Source organism: Bufo bufo, chromosome 7, assembly GCF_905171765.1.
Source record: "Bufo bufo chromosome 7, aBufBuf1.1, whole genome shotgun sequence".
Taxonomy (NCBI): Eukaryota; Metazoa; Chordata; class Amphibia; order Anura; family Bufonidae; genus Bufo; species Bufo bufo.
Window position 1 is genome coordinate 204,693,960 of NC_053395.1, and position 14,044 is coordinate 204,708,003.

General features: G+C 42.8%; 1 protein-coding gene across 2 annotated transcripts in view; it reads left to right on the forward strand.

Moving 5' to 3' along the window:
* PRPF40A (pre-mRNA processing factor 40 homolog A) overlaps window positions 1-12,982 on the forward strand; it is a 37,410-nt gene extending 24,428 nt beyond the window's left edge. For both annotated transcript variants that reach the window (XM_040439407.1, XM_040439408.1), the window contains exons 16-27: window positions 204-354; window positions 1,081-1,214; window positions 1,308-1,422; window positions 1,517-1,608; window positions 4,033-4,149; window positions 5,113-5,250; window positions 5,959-6,054; window positions 7,230-7,316; window positions 11,042-11,141; window positions 11,314-11,375; window positions 11,838-11,990; window positions 12,421-12,982. In XM_040439407.1, coding sequence (XP_040295341.1) covers window positions 204-354; window positions 1,081-1,214; window positions 1,308-1,422; window positions 1,517-1,608; window positions 4,033-4,149; window positions 5,113-5,250; window positions 5,959-6,054; window positions 7,230-7,316; window positions 11,042-11,141; window positions 11,314-11,375; window positions 11,838-11,990; window positions 12,421-12,513 — 1,338 coding nt within the window. In that variant the 3' untranslated portion in view covers window positions 12,514-12,982. The remainder of the gene's footprint in view (window positions 1-203; window positions 355-1,080; window positions 1,215-1,307; window positions 1,423-1,516; window positions 1,609-4,032; window positions 4,150-5,112; window positions 5,251-5,958; window positions 6,055-7,229; window positions 7,317-11,041; window positions 11,142-11,313; window positions 11,376-11,837; window positions 11,991-12,420) is intronic.
* Window positions 12,983-14,044: the final 1,062 nt, after the last annotated feature.

The following is a 14,044-nucleotide window of genomic DNA, read 5'->3' on the forward strand; positions in this document are numbered from 1 at the left end:
CCTATGCCCTGTGAGCATGTGTTGTAATCACGTGTTTGTGCTCCTGCATTCCTTGTGACCTTTAGAGATTATTATATGAATGTGCTTCTGCCACAAGGTATTAGATTTGTTCCTGCCATGTATATTATATGCCAAGTAGTGTTTTTTATTTTTTTTATTTCCGTCTTGTAATTGTGCATTTCTCTGTTTTTGTTACTTTGTAGGAGCAAGCGAAGCAGCTGAGGAAGAGAAACTGGGAGGCGCTGAAGAATATACTTGACAATATGGCCAATGTAACCTACTCTACTACATGGTCAGAAGCTCAGCAGTACCTCATGGACAACCCGACATTTGCTGAAGATGAAGAACTTCAAAGTGCGTAAAATACATCTCTAGCTTTATTTAAATTTTATAAGTCACTTGTGGGGTTTGGCTCTTGCCTACCAGACATGTCACTGAGAAGTAATGGTCAGTATCCCCAGCTTTAGATAAATGTCAGAATAGTGGGAGGGGTTCCGTGTCCTCTCCCATAATTAAATGAATATATATGTACATACATATAGACACGCACACAACATAGTGCGTGAATAAACTACTGGGGTCAGTTATTATCAAACTGGTGTAAATTAGAACTGGCTTAGTCGCCCAAAGAAACCAATCAGATAGCACCTTTCATTTTCCAAAGTAGCTGTCAAACATGAAAGGTGGAATCTGATTTCCAAGCCCGTTCTACTTTTCACCAGTTTGATAAATGGCCCCATATGTCTTGCAAAAAAACAAGACTCCCATATTGCTGCCGAAAAAATATAAAATATAATAATAATTTATTCCTCCTGGAGTGGGGAGGTGAACACCCAAAAGCTTTATCAAAAGGGGCATGGGTTAGCGCCATCTCTTTCTGATCTGGAGGCTGCAGCACTATATCCCCTTCAGTTTTTCTCTGCATAGGGCAGACATTTTTATGAAATAGCAGAGCTTGATATCGACAGTGTTTTCTGAGCTGAAACTCTCTGAACTATTCTTTTTTTGTATTCAGAGCCAAAACACTGTGAGCAGGATTTTTTTTTTCTTTAAACTTATATATTTTTTTATTTTTCCCAGATATGGATAAAGAAGATGCATTAATATGTTTCGAAGAGCATATTCGTGCTTTAGAAAAGGAGGAAGAGGAGGAGAAGCAAAAGACTTTGCTGCGGGAAAGAAGACGGCAGCGCAAAAACAGAGAATCTTTCCAGGTTAATAACGCAGCTTTGTTATTCTTCTGATATATAAAATTGCTTTGAAATAAACCTAATTTATAACTCGTTTGACTATCTATCTGGTTTTAGGTATTTTTGGATGAATTGCATGAACACGGTCAGTTGCATTCCATGTCGTCTTGGATGGAGTTGTATCCTACAGTTAGTTCTGATATACGGTTTGCCAACATGCTTGGGCAGCCAGGTAAGAAAGTTTCTAGTGATTATCTGCGAAGTTAGCATTGTCATACGGGTTGGTTCCCAGGACATTATCTAAAGTTGCATGTCTTATTTTACAGGGTCCACAGCCTTGGATCTTTTCAAATTTTATGTGGAGGGTCTCAAAGCTCGATATCACGACGAGAAAAAAATAATAAAAGATATATTGAGGGTAGGTATATGTCTCTTCCTTGATGTTAATGCGGTATTCCCAACTTGTACACCTATGGCATAATTGCTTGATAGATGTAGGTCCCACCTCTAGGAACACTCACATTTTGGTGACATTTGGGGGACACTTGCTACATCCAGGTAGCAAATGAACTGTGCATGTGTGCTTCTCAGTACTCAGTATGCCATAAATGTTCTCATTGAGAATGCCCCTTTAACCAAAACTGAAAATAAACTGTTAAATAAATGAGTGCCGTTTGTTGCTGTCTGAGGTGCAGTGGAAGGCTATGTTTTATCAGTGCTTTCATTGCCAAAGGGCCCATGCACACGAACTTATGCCTTCCGAGACATGCGGGCCATATGTCTTGGAGCAGCATCGATCGTGTGCACGGGAGCGCACAGCATCATAGTAAAATATGAAGCTGTGCGCTCTGGGACATACGCGCTCTTGAAAGGCATACGTTCATGTGCATGTGATAGATGTAACTATGAGAGCAGCATCAGCAGCTATTACAATCCTCGTCTTAAAAGTGTGTGTTAATACAAAGTGCAAAAAAATAGTTAAAGGGTAACTGTGATATATATTTTTTTTTTTGTGTAATTGGCTTGGTCTAACTAAGTTTACCTTAGTTCCCTAGTATTTACTTTTGTATAGGTATTGAATTACCTAGTAATTGCAGCATGTTCTTTCCTCCCCCAGGTATTTCAGTGGTGCGGCTAAGGCTCCATTCACACGTCCGTGGTGTGTTGCGGACCCGCAAATTGCGCATCCGGCACCCCCTATAGAAATGCCTATTCTTGTCCGCAGCTGCGGACAAGAATAGGACATGTTCTATCTTTTGCGGAGCTTCGGACCGGAAGATCGGGGCAGTACTCCGCAGATGCGGACAGCACACTGTGTGCTCTCCGCGTCCATTCCGTCCCCATAGAGAATAAATGTGTCCACACCCACATTCCACACAAATTTGCGGAACGGATGCGGATGTGTGAATGGAGCCTAAAACAGCGTTTCTAGATGTCCTCCGTCTCCTATATTCTATATACAGAAGACGGAGGACGTAATAGTGGGCAGTCCCGAACGCTGCGTGCGCGCTCCCTTCGGACCGGGATAGTGCCGATATTCGCAATAAAAATTTGCGATTTTGAATATTCACGATAAAAATTTGCGGTCAACCACTCAAGAGGAAGATGGTGTGTTTTAAGCTTGGAGAAAGCCGATTGGTTGGGGTGAGGCTGCGCGTTCCCGAGATGAGCTGAATGAATTCTGGGTAGTTAGTTAGAGAAGATAGTCTTGTGATGAGTGGTTGCTATGGACGGAATCTTATTAAACAAGTGGTATGTGAACACAATAATTAGGGATTATGGATTATATCACCACAGCAGCAACAACATATATGAAAATTTAATTTTGAGTGAAAATATGACAGTTATCCCTTAAATAGTGGTCACTGCCTGAGAAAGGTTCCAGTATGCGAACCGAAACGTTGCTATTGGTGAATAAAACTACACGTTTTACTGAAGGAAGTGCCGGGGGTTTTCTGGGATTATTGATATTGGAAGTCTGGATCACTTCATCAGCCGCTGACACCTGTTATCACAACATGCTGCTGTGCTGTTCACGCTCTTGAAATACTGCTGGGTCTTTATAAAGGTTATCTGGGAATTAACCTATTCTGGGGATAGGTCATCGATATTAATATCCGATTGGCAGGGGTCTGACACCCTGGACCCCTGCCAATCAGCTGCTAGAGACCGCGCACTCTCTTCATAGGTCATGTGACGTCGCTGTACATCAGTCACTTGGCCTAGTTGCAGCTCAGCCCCATCGCAGTGAATGGGGCTCAGCAGCTATGCCAAGCACAACTGCTATACAATGTCCGACACTGTGCTTGGTAAGCTGCCAGGAGCCCGATGCACTCGCCAGAGCTCCGGTAAGCACAGCGACTCCCTGAAACAGATGATCTGCTGGGCTGCCAGGACTCTGACCCCTGCCGATTATAATAATGACCTATGCTGAGGATAGGTTATCATTTTCTGGATCACCCTTTTAATTATCTATGTCGGCAGCCGCCAACCTTTTGTAGACTTTCTATTCTTTCTCCTCATATGTTTGTTTTAGTAAATACTTGTATTTTCCAGGCACTGACAATTTTGGAGAATCTCTTATTTTCCTAGTCCTCTCTTATTCCACTTTGAATCATATGAATATAGCTAGGGCTACACTGTGACTTTTTTGTAGCACTACTGGTTAATTTTAATGCTTGAATCAGAGCTGCCGTCCAAAGGAATTCATTGGTTGTATGCAAACTTTTGGATGCCGCTGTCACTCAGTAGTTGGAGTCCGTCACTAGCACTGCAAATAGTCCAGGCCAAGCTGGTGCCTGGATGATTGGATGGGATTATCTAACTCTGTTTCCTTTTGCAGGACAAAGGGTTTGTGGTTGAGCTTCGAACAACATTTGAAGATTTTGTCATGGTTATTAGTTCAACAAAAAGGGCCACAACGTTAGATGCTGGAAATATCAAGCTGGCTTTCAATAGCGTAAGTTACATAGGTTAATTGCAAGAGTGTATATGATCTAAGTGTTAACTTTTTATCCTAATTTGTACTGCTTCTAACATGTTATTCCTCATTAGTTATCCTTTTCTGCGTGCCAGTGCTTTGCATTGTGATATTCCGCGGATAGTGTAGAATGGTCCCTGTTAGTGATGTACTGGTTTCATATTCAGATTTGTTTTTACAGATCTTCTACCTTAATTGTTGCATAGAAAGTTACTTTCACGACAAGCCTGTCCGCATTCGCGCTCTAATTTACATGAGATCATTAATCAAACCAGTTACAATTGTCAGTCTGAAACTGATGACTGAACAGTCTGCTGCTTGTCGGAGACCCAGTATGCAAAACATTAGCGGAGCTGTGAAGTGTATAGGAAATTGGGTTCTAAAATGAAAATCTTACCAGACAGAGCTCTTGGTGTCTTGCATCTGATTAACTGCGCCCGGCATGTCCTAGACAGTGGAGAGAAAATTCTAAAACGGTGCGGCGACCTATAGTCACCAATGAGATTACTATTATAAATATTTAGATTATATTTTACCTCTGTATCTGCTTTAGAGGACCTGTAACCTCTCCTAACACATCTTAGTGACTGCTTGCAATACCCATGTAATAACATTTTCTTGTGATTTTGTGCTATTCCTCTGTTATTCCTTCTTTATGAACAAGCTGCCAGTAATCTACACTAGAGGTCCAAGAGGTGTTACCAGTTGGGGGGGGGGGGGGGTCCCTGCACGGTCTGAAGCTGGCGGCACTGATTGAATAGTATCAGAATCAAGGGTACACTCCCAACTAGTAACTCCCAGTTGTACGTTTATTCATAAACTTCTAACAGGAGTAATGGAGGAACAGCACACCACAAAATTATTAGGGAATACAGTGGTGACCGATCCTCCTAAGCCTAAACATCGTTATCTCTAAATTTACGTGTTGTAATTTGTTTACAGCTCTTGGAAAAAGCAGAGGCTCGGGAACGAGAGCGTGAGAAAGAAGAGGCCCGCAAAATGAAGAGGAAAGAATCTGCTTTCAAGAGCATGCTAAAACAAGCAGCGCCCCCTATTGAAGTAGACTCTGCTTGGGAAGAGGTATTTGCTGAGCAAACCTCTTTGTCCTATTGTTTCATCACTATTTCATTATCTAGTTCTGTGCCCTTTGTCTTACTAAGTAGTGGAGGTGAAGTTAAATGCGGTGATCACCTCCACTGTATGAGGATGAGCCGTGGCTACCTCTATCGCTCATCCTCATACAGCTTCATTGTAGGGCTGCAGACCACTGTTTACACCGCACAATCTGCTGCCCAGAAACGAAGACTGAGATGTCCACACCAAAGGTCATTTCACCCAATGAATGGTCTTTTTGCTCTTTCATTGGATGATCTGCAGCACCTTTACACGGACATATTATCAGGAACCATCATTCATACAACTTTTGTTTCCTATAATTGACATGAATGTAAACCCGCCATGAGCTCTGGTTACAGGCATTCACACAGTTGTATCTTTATCCTCTTTCATCCCCATATTTTGTTTGCTTTTATGCAAAACTGGATTTGATCATGTTGAAGAAAACAGATTACAATAATTACTAGCTTAGAACAAGTGGCAGATTTTTTTATATTTTTTTTGTCTGTGGCTGAAAATCTTTTCAATTCCCATAAATGGGGTTGTGTAGAAAGTGCAAGGATTTTTGCAATCCGCTTTTAGATGAATGCAACGGTCACTGAAACTGCAACAAATCTGCATGTTGTGAAATCACTCCTATAGTCTAGTATTTGCTTTTCAATTTCCTTACAGGTGCGGGAGAGGTTTATTAAGGAGCTGGCTTTTGAAGACATCACACTGGAATCTGAGAGGAAGAGGATATTTAAAGATTTTGTGCATACTCTAGAGGTATCATTTTTCTCCACTGTAATATGAGAAAAGATTGGGTTTAGTATCATTTGTAGCATTTACTTATTCTGTGCACTCTTCCTCTTTATAAGGGAGCATTCACACGACCGTGTTTTTCTGCCGCGTCCATTCCGCAATTTTTGCGGACAATGCACGGACCCATTCATTTCTATGGGTCCACAAAAATTGCGGAATGCCTTTCATTGTCATCCGTGTGCTGTCCGTTCCGTTTGTCCGTACCTTTTATTTTAGAACATGTCCTATACTTGGCCGCAAATTGCGGTCCGTGGCCCCATAGAAAGTCAATGGGTCTGTAAAAAACGGATAGCACACGGAAATGCATCCGTATGTCATCCGTTTTTTGCGGACCCCTGGACTGAAAACATTCTAGGAAACCCCAGTTCAGGTTTTTTGCGGACCGTGAAAAGCAGATGACACACGGAAGCACCACGTCCGTATTATACGGAAACGGAAAGATAACTGAAGACATACAGAACACACGGATCCGTGATTTGCAGACCGCAAAACCAACACGGTCGTGGGAATGCTCCCTAACACAGTAGCTATGGTGCTTACAGATATCCCACCTACATTTATTTTCACAAAAATCTGGTTAGTATTTCAGTAAGATATAGGTTTGTCCCACCAAGCCTCGTAGGCTACATGCACACGACAGTGAAAAATGGACATGTGATGTACTTTTATTTTTTTTAACGGCCATCACATGTCCGTTGTAAGACCAATGGTAGTCTATGGGGTTATTCACATGGCAGTTTTTTTTTATAGAACATGCTCTATCTTGTCTGTTTTTCACTGACAGACTGCCCCCATACAATTAAATGGGTCCATTTTTAACATCTGTTTCTCAGAAAGGCGTCCAGTGAAAAAAAATGTCCATTAAAAAAAAAAATTCACTGTCGTGTGCATGTAGCCTTCATCTCTTCTTGCTTTCAGTTGAGTGTGTATTTATGCACAATACCCAAGTAATCAAAAGTGGGCTAGTTGATAGTAATATGGTGCCTGAAAAGGCTGTATCTGTAAATTGGTGCATCCCTAACTACCAGAAACTTTCACGAGACTGGGATGCTCTTTAAATGTACTTGGCATGCCTCTTCTCTGAAGCATTTTCGTAGTTTCAATGTAATTTAGTGTTTGCTTGCATGTCTCTCCTACAGCACGAATGTCAACATCATCATTCGAAAAACAAGAAGCATTCAAAGAAGTCCAAAAAGCACCACCGTAAGAGATCACGGTCACGTTCGGTTGGTACTATTCTTATCAATTTGCAAATTAGATTTCATGTAGGCGAGCATTGTCTCAAGATTTTATACTTATTTTGCTACAAGAAAGGTGATATATGTCTCCCTTTTTTGTTTATTCATAGAATAGTTACAGAAAAGAGAGTATAGTGCTCTGTTTTTTGTCTTTTACCCCCTAAGTATTGGGTCCATTTTCGGTTTTGCATTTGTGTTTTTCCCTCTCACTATCCAATAGCCATAACTTTTTTAAATTTTCTGTTCGTATAGCCATATGAGGGCTTATTTTTTGCAGGATAAGTTGCAATTTTTAAGGGTTCCATTTAATTTACCATATCTATCATTGGAAAACGGGGAAATAAAAAAATCTGTGGGGTTAAATAGAGGAAAAAAACACAATTCCTCCAATGTTTTTCGGGTCTCTACATCATAGCATTCACCTCCCCATCTACTCCAGGTACCTTTTGTGATGCTTCCCTGGAATCGGCACGCCACTCTAGTAGGGCGACTGCTAACTCGGTGACCATCCGCCGCACGGTTTGGCTTCGGACCTGGGCTGCGGATGCCGCCTCCAAAAAGGCGCTCATATCTCTCCAATTCCTGGGTGGTAGGCTTTTCGGGAAATGTTTGGAGGAGCTTATTTCTGAGGCCACGGGTGGGAAAAGTTCCCTCCTGCCCCCGAACTGTTCCCGCCGTCCTATGCGTTCATCGCGATCTCAGAGTTTTCGCTCCTTTCGCTCCCGTCGAACAAGTTCCCGCCAGGCCTCGATCGCCCGATCAGCCTGTCCCCTCAGGTCCGCTGGAACTTGCACTGGTGGCTGAACCCGCTGACCGTCTCCCTTTGCAGATCCTTGCTTCCCCTCCTTTGGCAGGTGATCTCCACAAATGCCAGCCTGACAGGTTGGGGGGCAGTCTTCTGGTCTCTCACGGCCCAGGGTCAGTGATCGATGCGGGAGAGCTCCCTTCAGATCAATATCCTTGGCCATTTACCTAGCTCTGTCCTGTTGTACTCCTCTCCTCCGTGGTCATCTTGTCCGGATTCAGATGGACAACTCCACTGCGGTTGCTTCTTTAAACCACCAGGGGGGGCACCAGAAGCGAGGCTGCCCTGAAGGAAGCTTCTCGCATCCTGCGGAGGGACAATTGGGCGGCCGACTTCCTCAGTCGCCTGCATCTCGACCTGAGCGAGTGGTGTCTCCATCCAGAGGTGTTTCAACAACTCTGTCAGCGCTGGGGAATCCCAGGTGTGGATCTTTTCGCCTCCCGTCTGAACCACAAACTTCCGCTTTACGTTGTCAGGTCTTGGGATCCTCAGGCTCTGGCGGTAGACGCATTCGTTCTCCCGTGGTCCCAATTCAGTCTCCTATATCTCTTCCCTCCCCTTCCGCTTCTTCCTCGGGTACTCAAACGCCTCAAAATGGATTGGGTCCCGGCAATATTGGTGGCTCCGGACTGGCCCCACAGGGTGTGGTACGCAGATCTCGTCTTCCTGCTCGCCGACGCCCCGTGGCGGTTACCTCTGTGTCCCGACCTTCTTTCGCAAGGTCCGCTATTCCACCCGAGTTTACCTCTGCTTCATTTAACGGTGTGACTGTTGAAGCCGCGGTCCTAAGGTTCCACGGTCTCGCCGAGTCAGTTATCCAGACTGTGCTTCATGCACGTAAACCCCAGTCGGCCAGGATTTACAATCATACTTGGAAGGCTTACTTCGCATGGTGTGAATTTGGCAAAATTTACCCTTTTTTCTGTCCCTAGGATTCTTGCCTTTCTTCAGACCAGCCTTGAGGTCTCGGCCTGGCCTCCCTCAAAGGTCAGGTCTCGGCCTTGTCGTCTCTCCTTTTCCAAAGGCCCTTGGCCTCTTGTTCACAGGTTAAGACTTTCCTTCAGGGGGTGGCGCGTCACGTCCCTCCATTCCATTCTCCGGTGGAACTCTGGTATTTTAATTTTGGTTCTAGATGCCCTTCAAAAGGAAATCCCAGCAGTCGTCAATTGTAAATAAGGATATTCTTTTTATTCAGTCAGAATAGTATGTCTTAGGACGCGTTTCGGCTATAGCAGCCTTCATCAACAAAGGATACATACAAGTGTTCAATACCATCTTATATAGCAAGTATACAGGTGAGTCACTGGTGACGTCAAACGCCCAAATCAAAAGCAGCTGAGATTGCACCAATCAACAGCTTAGTTTCACAATATGCAAATCAAGAAACACAAACAAGAATTCAAACAAGTGAACAGAAACTTTCTCAAATAGATGGATACTGTATCCATCCGCAGCATCAACGAGAAGATGTCTATAAAATAATATAATAGTGATAATCTGTGATCGGAACAAAAATTCATAAGCGCATGACTTCATAATCACGATTCAAACCTCTAGGTTGTAAGGTGTCTAAAGTGTGAATCCAGTAAGCTTCTCTCCGTAAAAGGAGTTTTTTAATGTCACCACCTCTCCTAGGTCTTTTAATCTGTTCTAGAACCTGAAACCTCAATTGTGATATTGTGTGTCCACATTAATCAAAATGATAAGGTAATCAGGGCTCCAGATAGCGACCAAAACGGTCGCCAATGTGACTTAGAATTTGCAAAGTCTTGTCGCCATTTGCGACTAGACCCGCCGCAGCAGCTATGCCGTTGAATACAGCGGCGGGGCACAGGAGCTGATAGTTCTCTGCCCCGCCGCTGATGTTCTTCTCAGCAGTGCAGTGGAGAAGGAGTCTCTCCCTCCCCCCTGTGCTGCTGCCTCCGCCAATAAGAAGAGAGACGGGAGGAGGAGGGGAGGGGCTGTGGCCACTGTGCCACCAATGAAGAAAACTGACCTGTTAATACATATACAGGAGGCGGGTGCCGGAATCAAATAGCCGTCTATTTGATTCCGGCACCCGCCTCCTGTATATGTATTAACAGGTCAGTTATCTTCATTGGTGGCGCAGTGAGCCCCGCCAGTATAATAAACATTGGTGGCGCAGTGGGAAGTAGCAATGAGGGTTAAAAAATAAAAAAAAATTAACTCGCCTCCTCCAATTGATCGCCTTGATTTCTTCAGGACCTGTGGTGACGTCACTGAGCTCATCACATGGTCCATTACTATGGTGATGGATCATGTGATGTCACCACAGGTCCTGAAGAAAGAACAGGAGACCGGCTGCTACTCGATCAATTGGAGGAGGTGAGTTAATTTTTTTGTTTTTTGGGGGGGGGGGGGGGGGGGGACGCACTGCGCCACCAATGTTTATTATACTGGTGTGTGTATATAATGTTTATTATATTGACCTTCTACTAAGCATTCTGTATTAAAGAATGGTATTATTTTCCCTTATAACCATGTTATAAGGGAAAATAATACAGTGAATAGACTTTCATCCTAGCAACCATGCGTGAAAATCACACCGCATCCGCACTTGCTTGCGGATGCTTGCGATTTTCACGCAGCCCCATTAACTTCTATGGGGCCTGCGTTGCGTGAAAAACGCACAACATAGAGCATGCTGTGATTTCCACGCAACGCACAAGTGATGCGTGAAAATCACCGCTCATGTGCACAGCCCCAGCTTAGCAGGGAGTTTACCATGGCAGCGCCGGTAAGCTTCAGAAGCGTCCAGGCTGCCATGGTAACCGATCAGAGACCTGCGACTTCACTGCAGGGGCTTCCGATCGGAAGGCAGAGGGAGATGAATAAATAATAATCACAGTGGTTGATGAGGTTAATGATCTTTGTTCTTGAATTTTAGGGCTCGGAATCAGAGGAGGATGAGGAAAACCACACAAAAAAGAAAAGGCAACGATCGGACTCTCGATCAGCCTCTGAACATTCCACTAGTGGGGAGTCGGGTAAATCCTACTACTATACTTATATGCAAACTGCTGCAGTAGTACATTATACTGTATGTATACTCCATGAATTATAGTGTACGAGTAGAACATGAATGTTTAACTTGAATCCCTTAATTACTGTACTGAGCAATGCACAAACGTAGTTTCTATCCCACCATTCTTTTTGCAGAAAAAAGCTATAAAAAGGCAAAAAAACACAAAAAAAAGAGCAAAAAGAGAAGACATAAGTCTGTAAGTAGCATTTTTTTTTTATTTGTATATTTTTTTTATTAGACCTTTTTAAAGGGTATCTGTCATCAGATTTCTACCTATGACACTGACTGACCCATTACATGTGCGTTTGGCAGCTGAAGACATCTGTGTTGATCCCATGTTCATATGTGCCCGCATTTATTAGAAAAGTGAAGTTTTAATAAATGCAAATAAGCATCTAGGAGCAACAGGGGCGTTGTCATTACACCTAGAGGCTCAGCCCTCCAATTGCCACGCCCCCTGCACTTCGATTGACGCGACCATAATGACATTTTCACTGCTTGGTCCTGTTAAATTGGAGAGGGTACAGCAGTTGCAGAGAGAGAGCAGAGCCTCTAGGATTAAAAGTAACTCCCCGTTGCTCCTAGAGACTCATTTGCATATAGTACGTACATTATCAATTTTTATTTATTTATTTTCCAACTTTTATCATTTTATTAGAATTCTCCAGAATCTGAAGTAGAGAAAGAAAGAGAGAAAAAAGATAGGGATCGGGAACGGGAACGAGAACGAGACAAGGAAAATGACAAAGAGCGTTCAAGACAAAAAGAATCAAAACAGAAATCCCCGAAAAGGAAACCAGTGAAAGACTCTGTGAGTACACCTTTGTAAGGAGTGCTTTTGTTTTCCCAGTTTTAAGATGACAGTCACCATGGACGCTATTATATCACCATTGGGTCAATCATATGGCAGATGTGTCACAGTTGGAATTCTGACTCTGTTGTGAAAGTCTAATATCTCCAGTATATAAAGCAGCATATCCAAAATATATTGTCCAGCCGACTATACGCCCATTGTAACATGTGCTTACGGTTTGTAAAATACCTGGTGCACTTTGACTTCTAAGAGGCTGTGGCCACATGGACGTCACATACAGCTCCTTATAGCGATAGTCCCTGAGAACTGGAAACTTTGAACAGTGAGCTTCCTTTGTAATAACCAGCGAATGTTGTTTCTGTCAAAGGGATTAAAAAAAAAAAAAACTGGCAGATTATCACATTAAATTTTTTTCTTGCTTTTGCAGGGTAACTGGGACACATCTGGAAGTGAATTAAGTGAAGGAGAGCTTGAAAAGCGGAGACGAACCCTCTTGGAACAACTGGATGATGATCAATAGGAACACCTCATTACCAAATATGTTTACAGTAAAATGTGACAGATGCCTAATTCTTAGCGTTTCTAGCAGGGAATTGTTCAACCTTCCACAGATATAAACCGCGGTTGCTCTCTGTACAAAGAATTGTCTCCATTGGAGAATGTGCTCTCTAGTTAAAACTCCACGTTGTAAATTTCACTTTTTTTTTTTTTTTTTTTGCCCCATATACTTGCCTTAAGTAAATAACAGAATGTGCCACCTGATTTCCTGTCAATCATTAAACTGACTTTCTTTTGGATAATATCGATTTTAATCCCCATTTGCTCTGGGAGGGAGCGGGATTGAACTGTAATTCTGGTTGAAACAGAATCTTATTTTTTATATTTTATTTTCTTTGCAGCTTTTCCCCCTGTGATTATTCAGTGGTAAACATTCTTCTGACCGGGCTATTTTTGTACATTTTTATGAATTATTAAAGCCTTGTCTTTTAGTTTGTGCTAGTGTTTTTATTTGAGAGTTGGCTTCTGTTTCCAACTTTTGTATTTATTTTACATTTTGAGGACATTTTCATAGGAATTGCTCCACTGCTCACGGAGAAAGGGCGAGAGATAATTAGTAGGGATGAGCGAATTTCATATTTTGAGTTCGTGTTGTGGTATTTTAGAAGTCTATGGCCTGCATAACGGACCCGTCCGGTTTCTGTTATGCTGGCCATAGGCTTCTATTATGATGGAATGCCTCTAAAGGCGTTCCGTTATGCATTCCGTCGTGGAATTGCGTTATGGTCCCTGGTAACGGAATCATTAACGCAATTCAGTTTATACCACAACACTAACTTCAACTCGAACTTTAAAATAGGAAATTAGGTCTGGGCGGCGCAACAGCAGTTAAGTTGTCAATTCACAGAACGTGCTACAGTAAAGGGCACCTGAACTATGCTTATGATGCTTGTAGGGCTCTAGAAGCAATATCTCAAAATTGCTCATTTTAGTTAGTTATAAGACACCCAATATCTCACTAATGATCCATAAAACATTTACTATTGATCATATTAAAACAAGGGTATGACAAAATACCAGGTCTGTAATACCCACAGGTACACAATAGTGTAATGATCGAAGCAATGGGGATAATCAGCAGGCATGGATCAGTAAGGATGATTTTCTTCCCCAGAGACCTCAATAGATGCTTTTGCTTAGACATGGAGACCAGGTCTTCTTTATGCCTTCCCCTCATTGAAGCTTTTACCAACAGTACAAGATGTTCTGGGAAGAGAAGGCCACAGTTGGGGCTCATGCACACGACCGTGACTCTGTGCGTTCCGTTACGAATGTCCGCAAGTCCCATTTCTCAAAAAAAAGAACATGTCCTAACAATCCCTAAGGACAGGCATTGTTACAATGGATCCGCAAACAACAGTTTTTTTTTTTTTTTTTTTGCGGACCGCAAAATAAATAGTCATGTGCATGAGCCCTTATAGTAGTTGCCCCGTTTTGGCCCAGGAGGGTTTTGTTTTGTGATTTCGCAGGATACCCATAGCTACCCCTTGGAT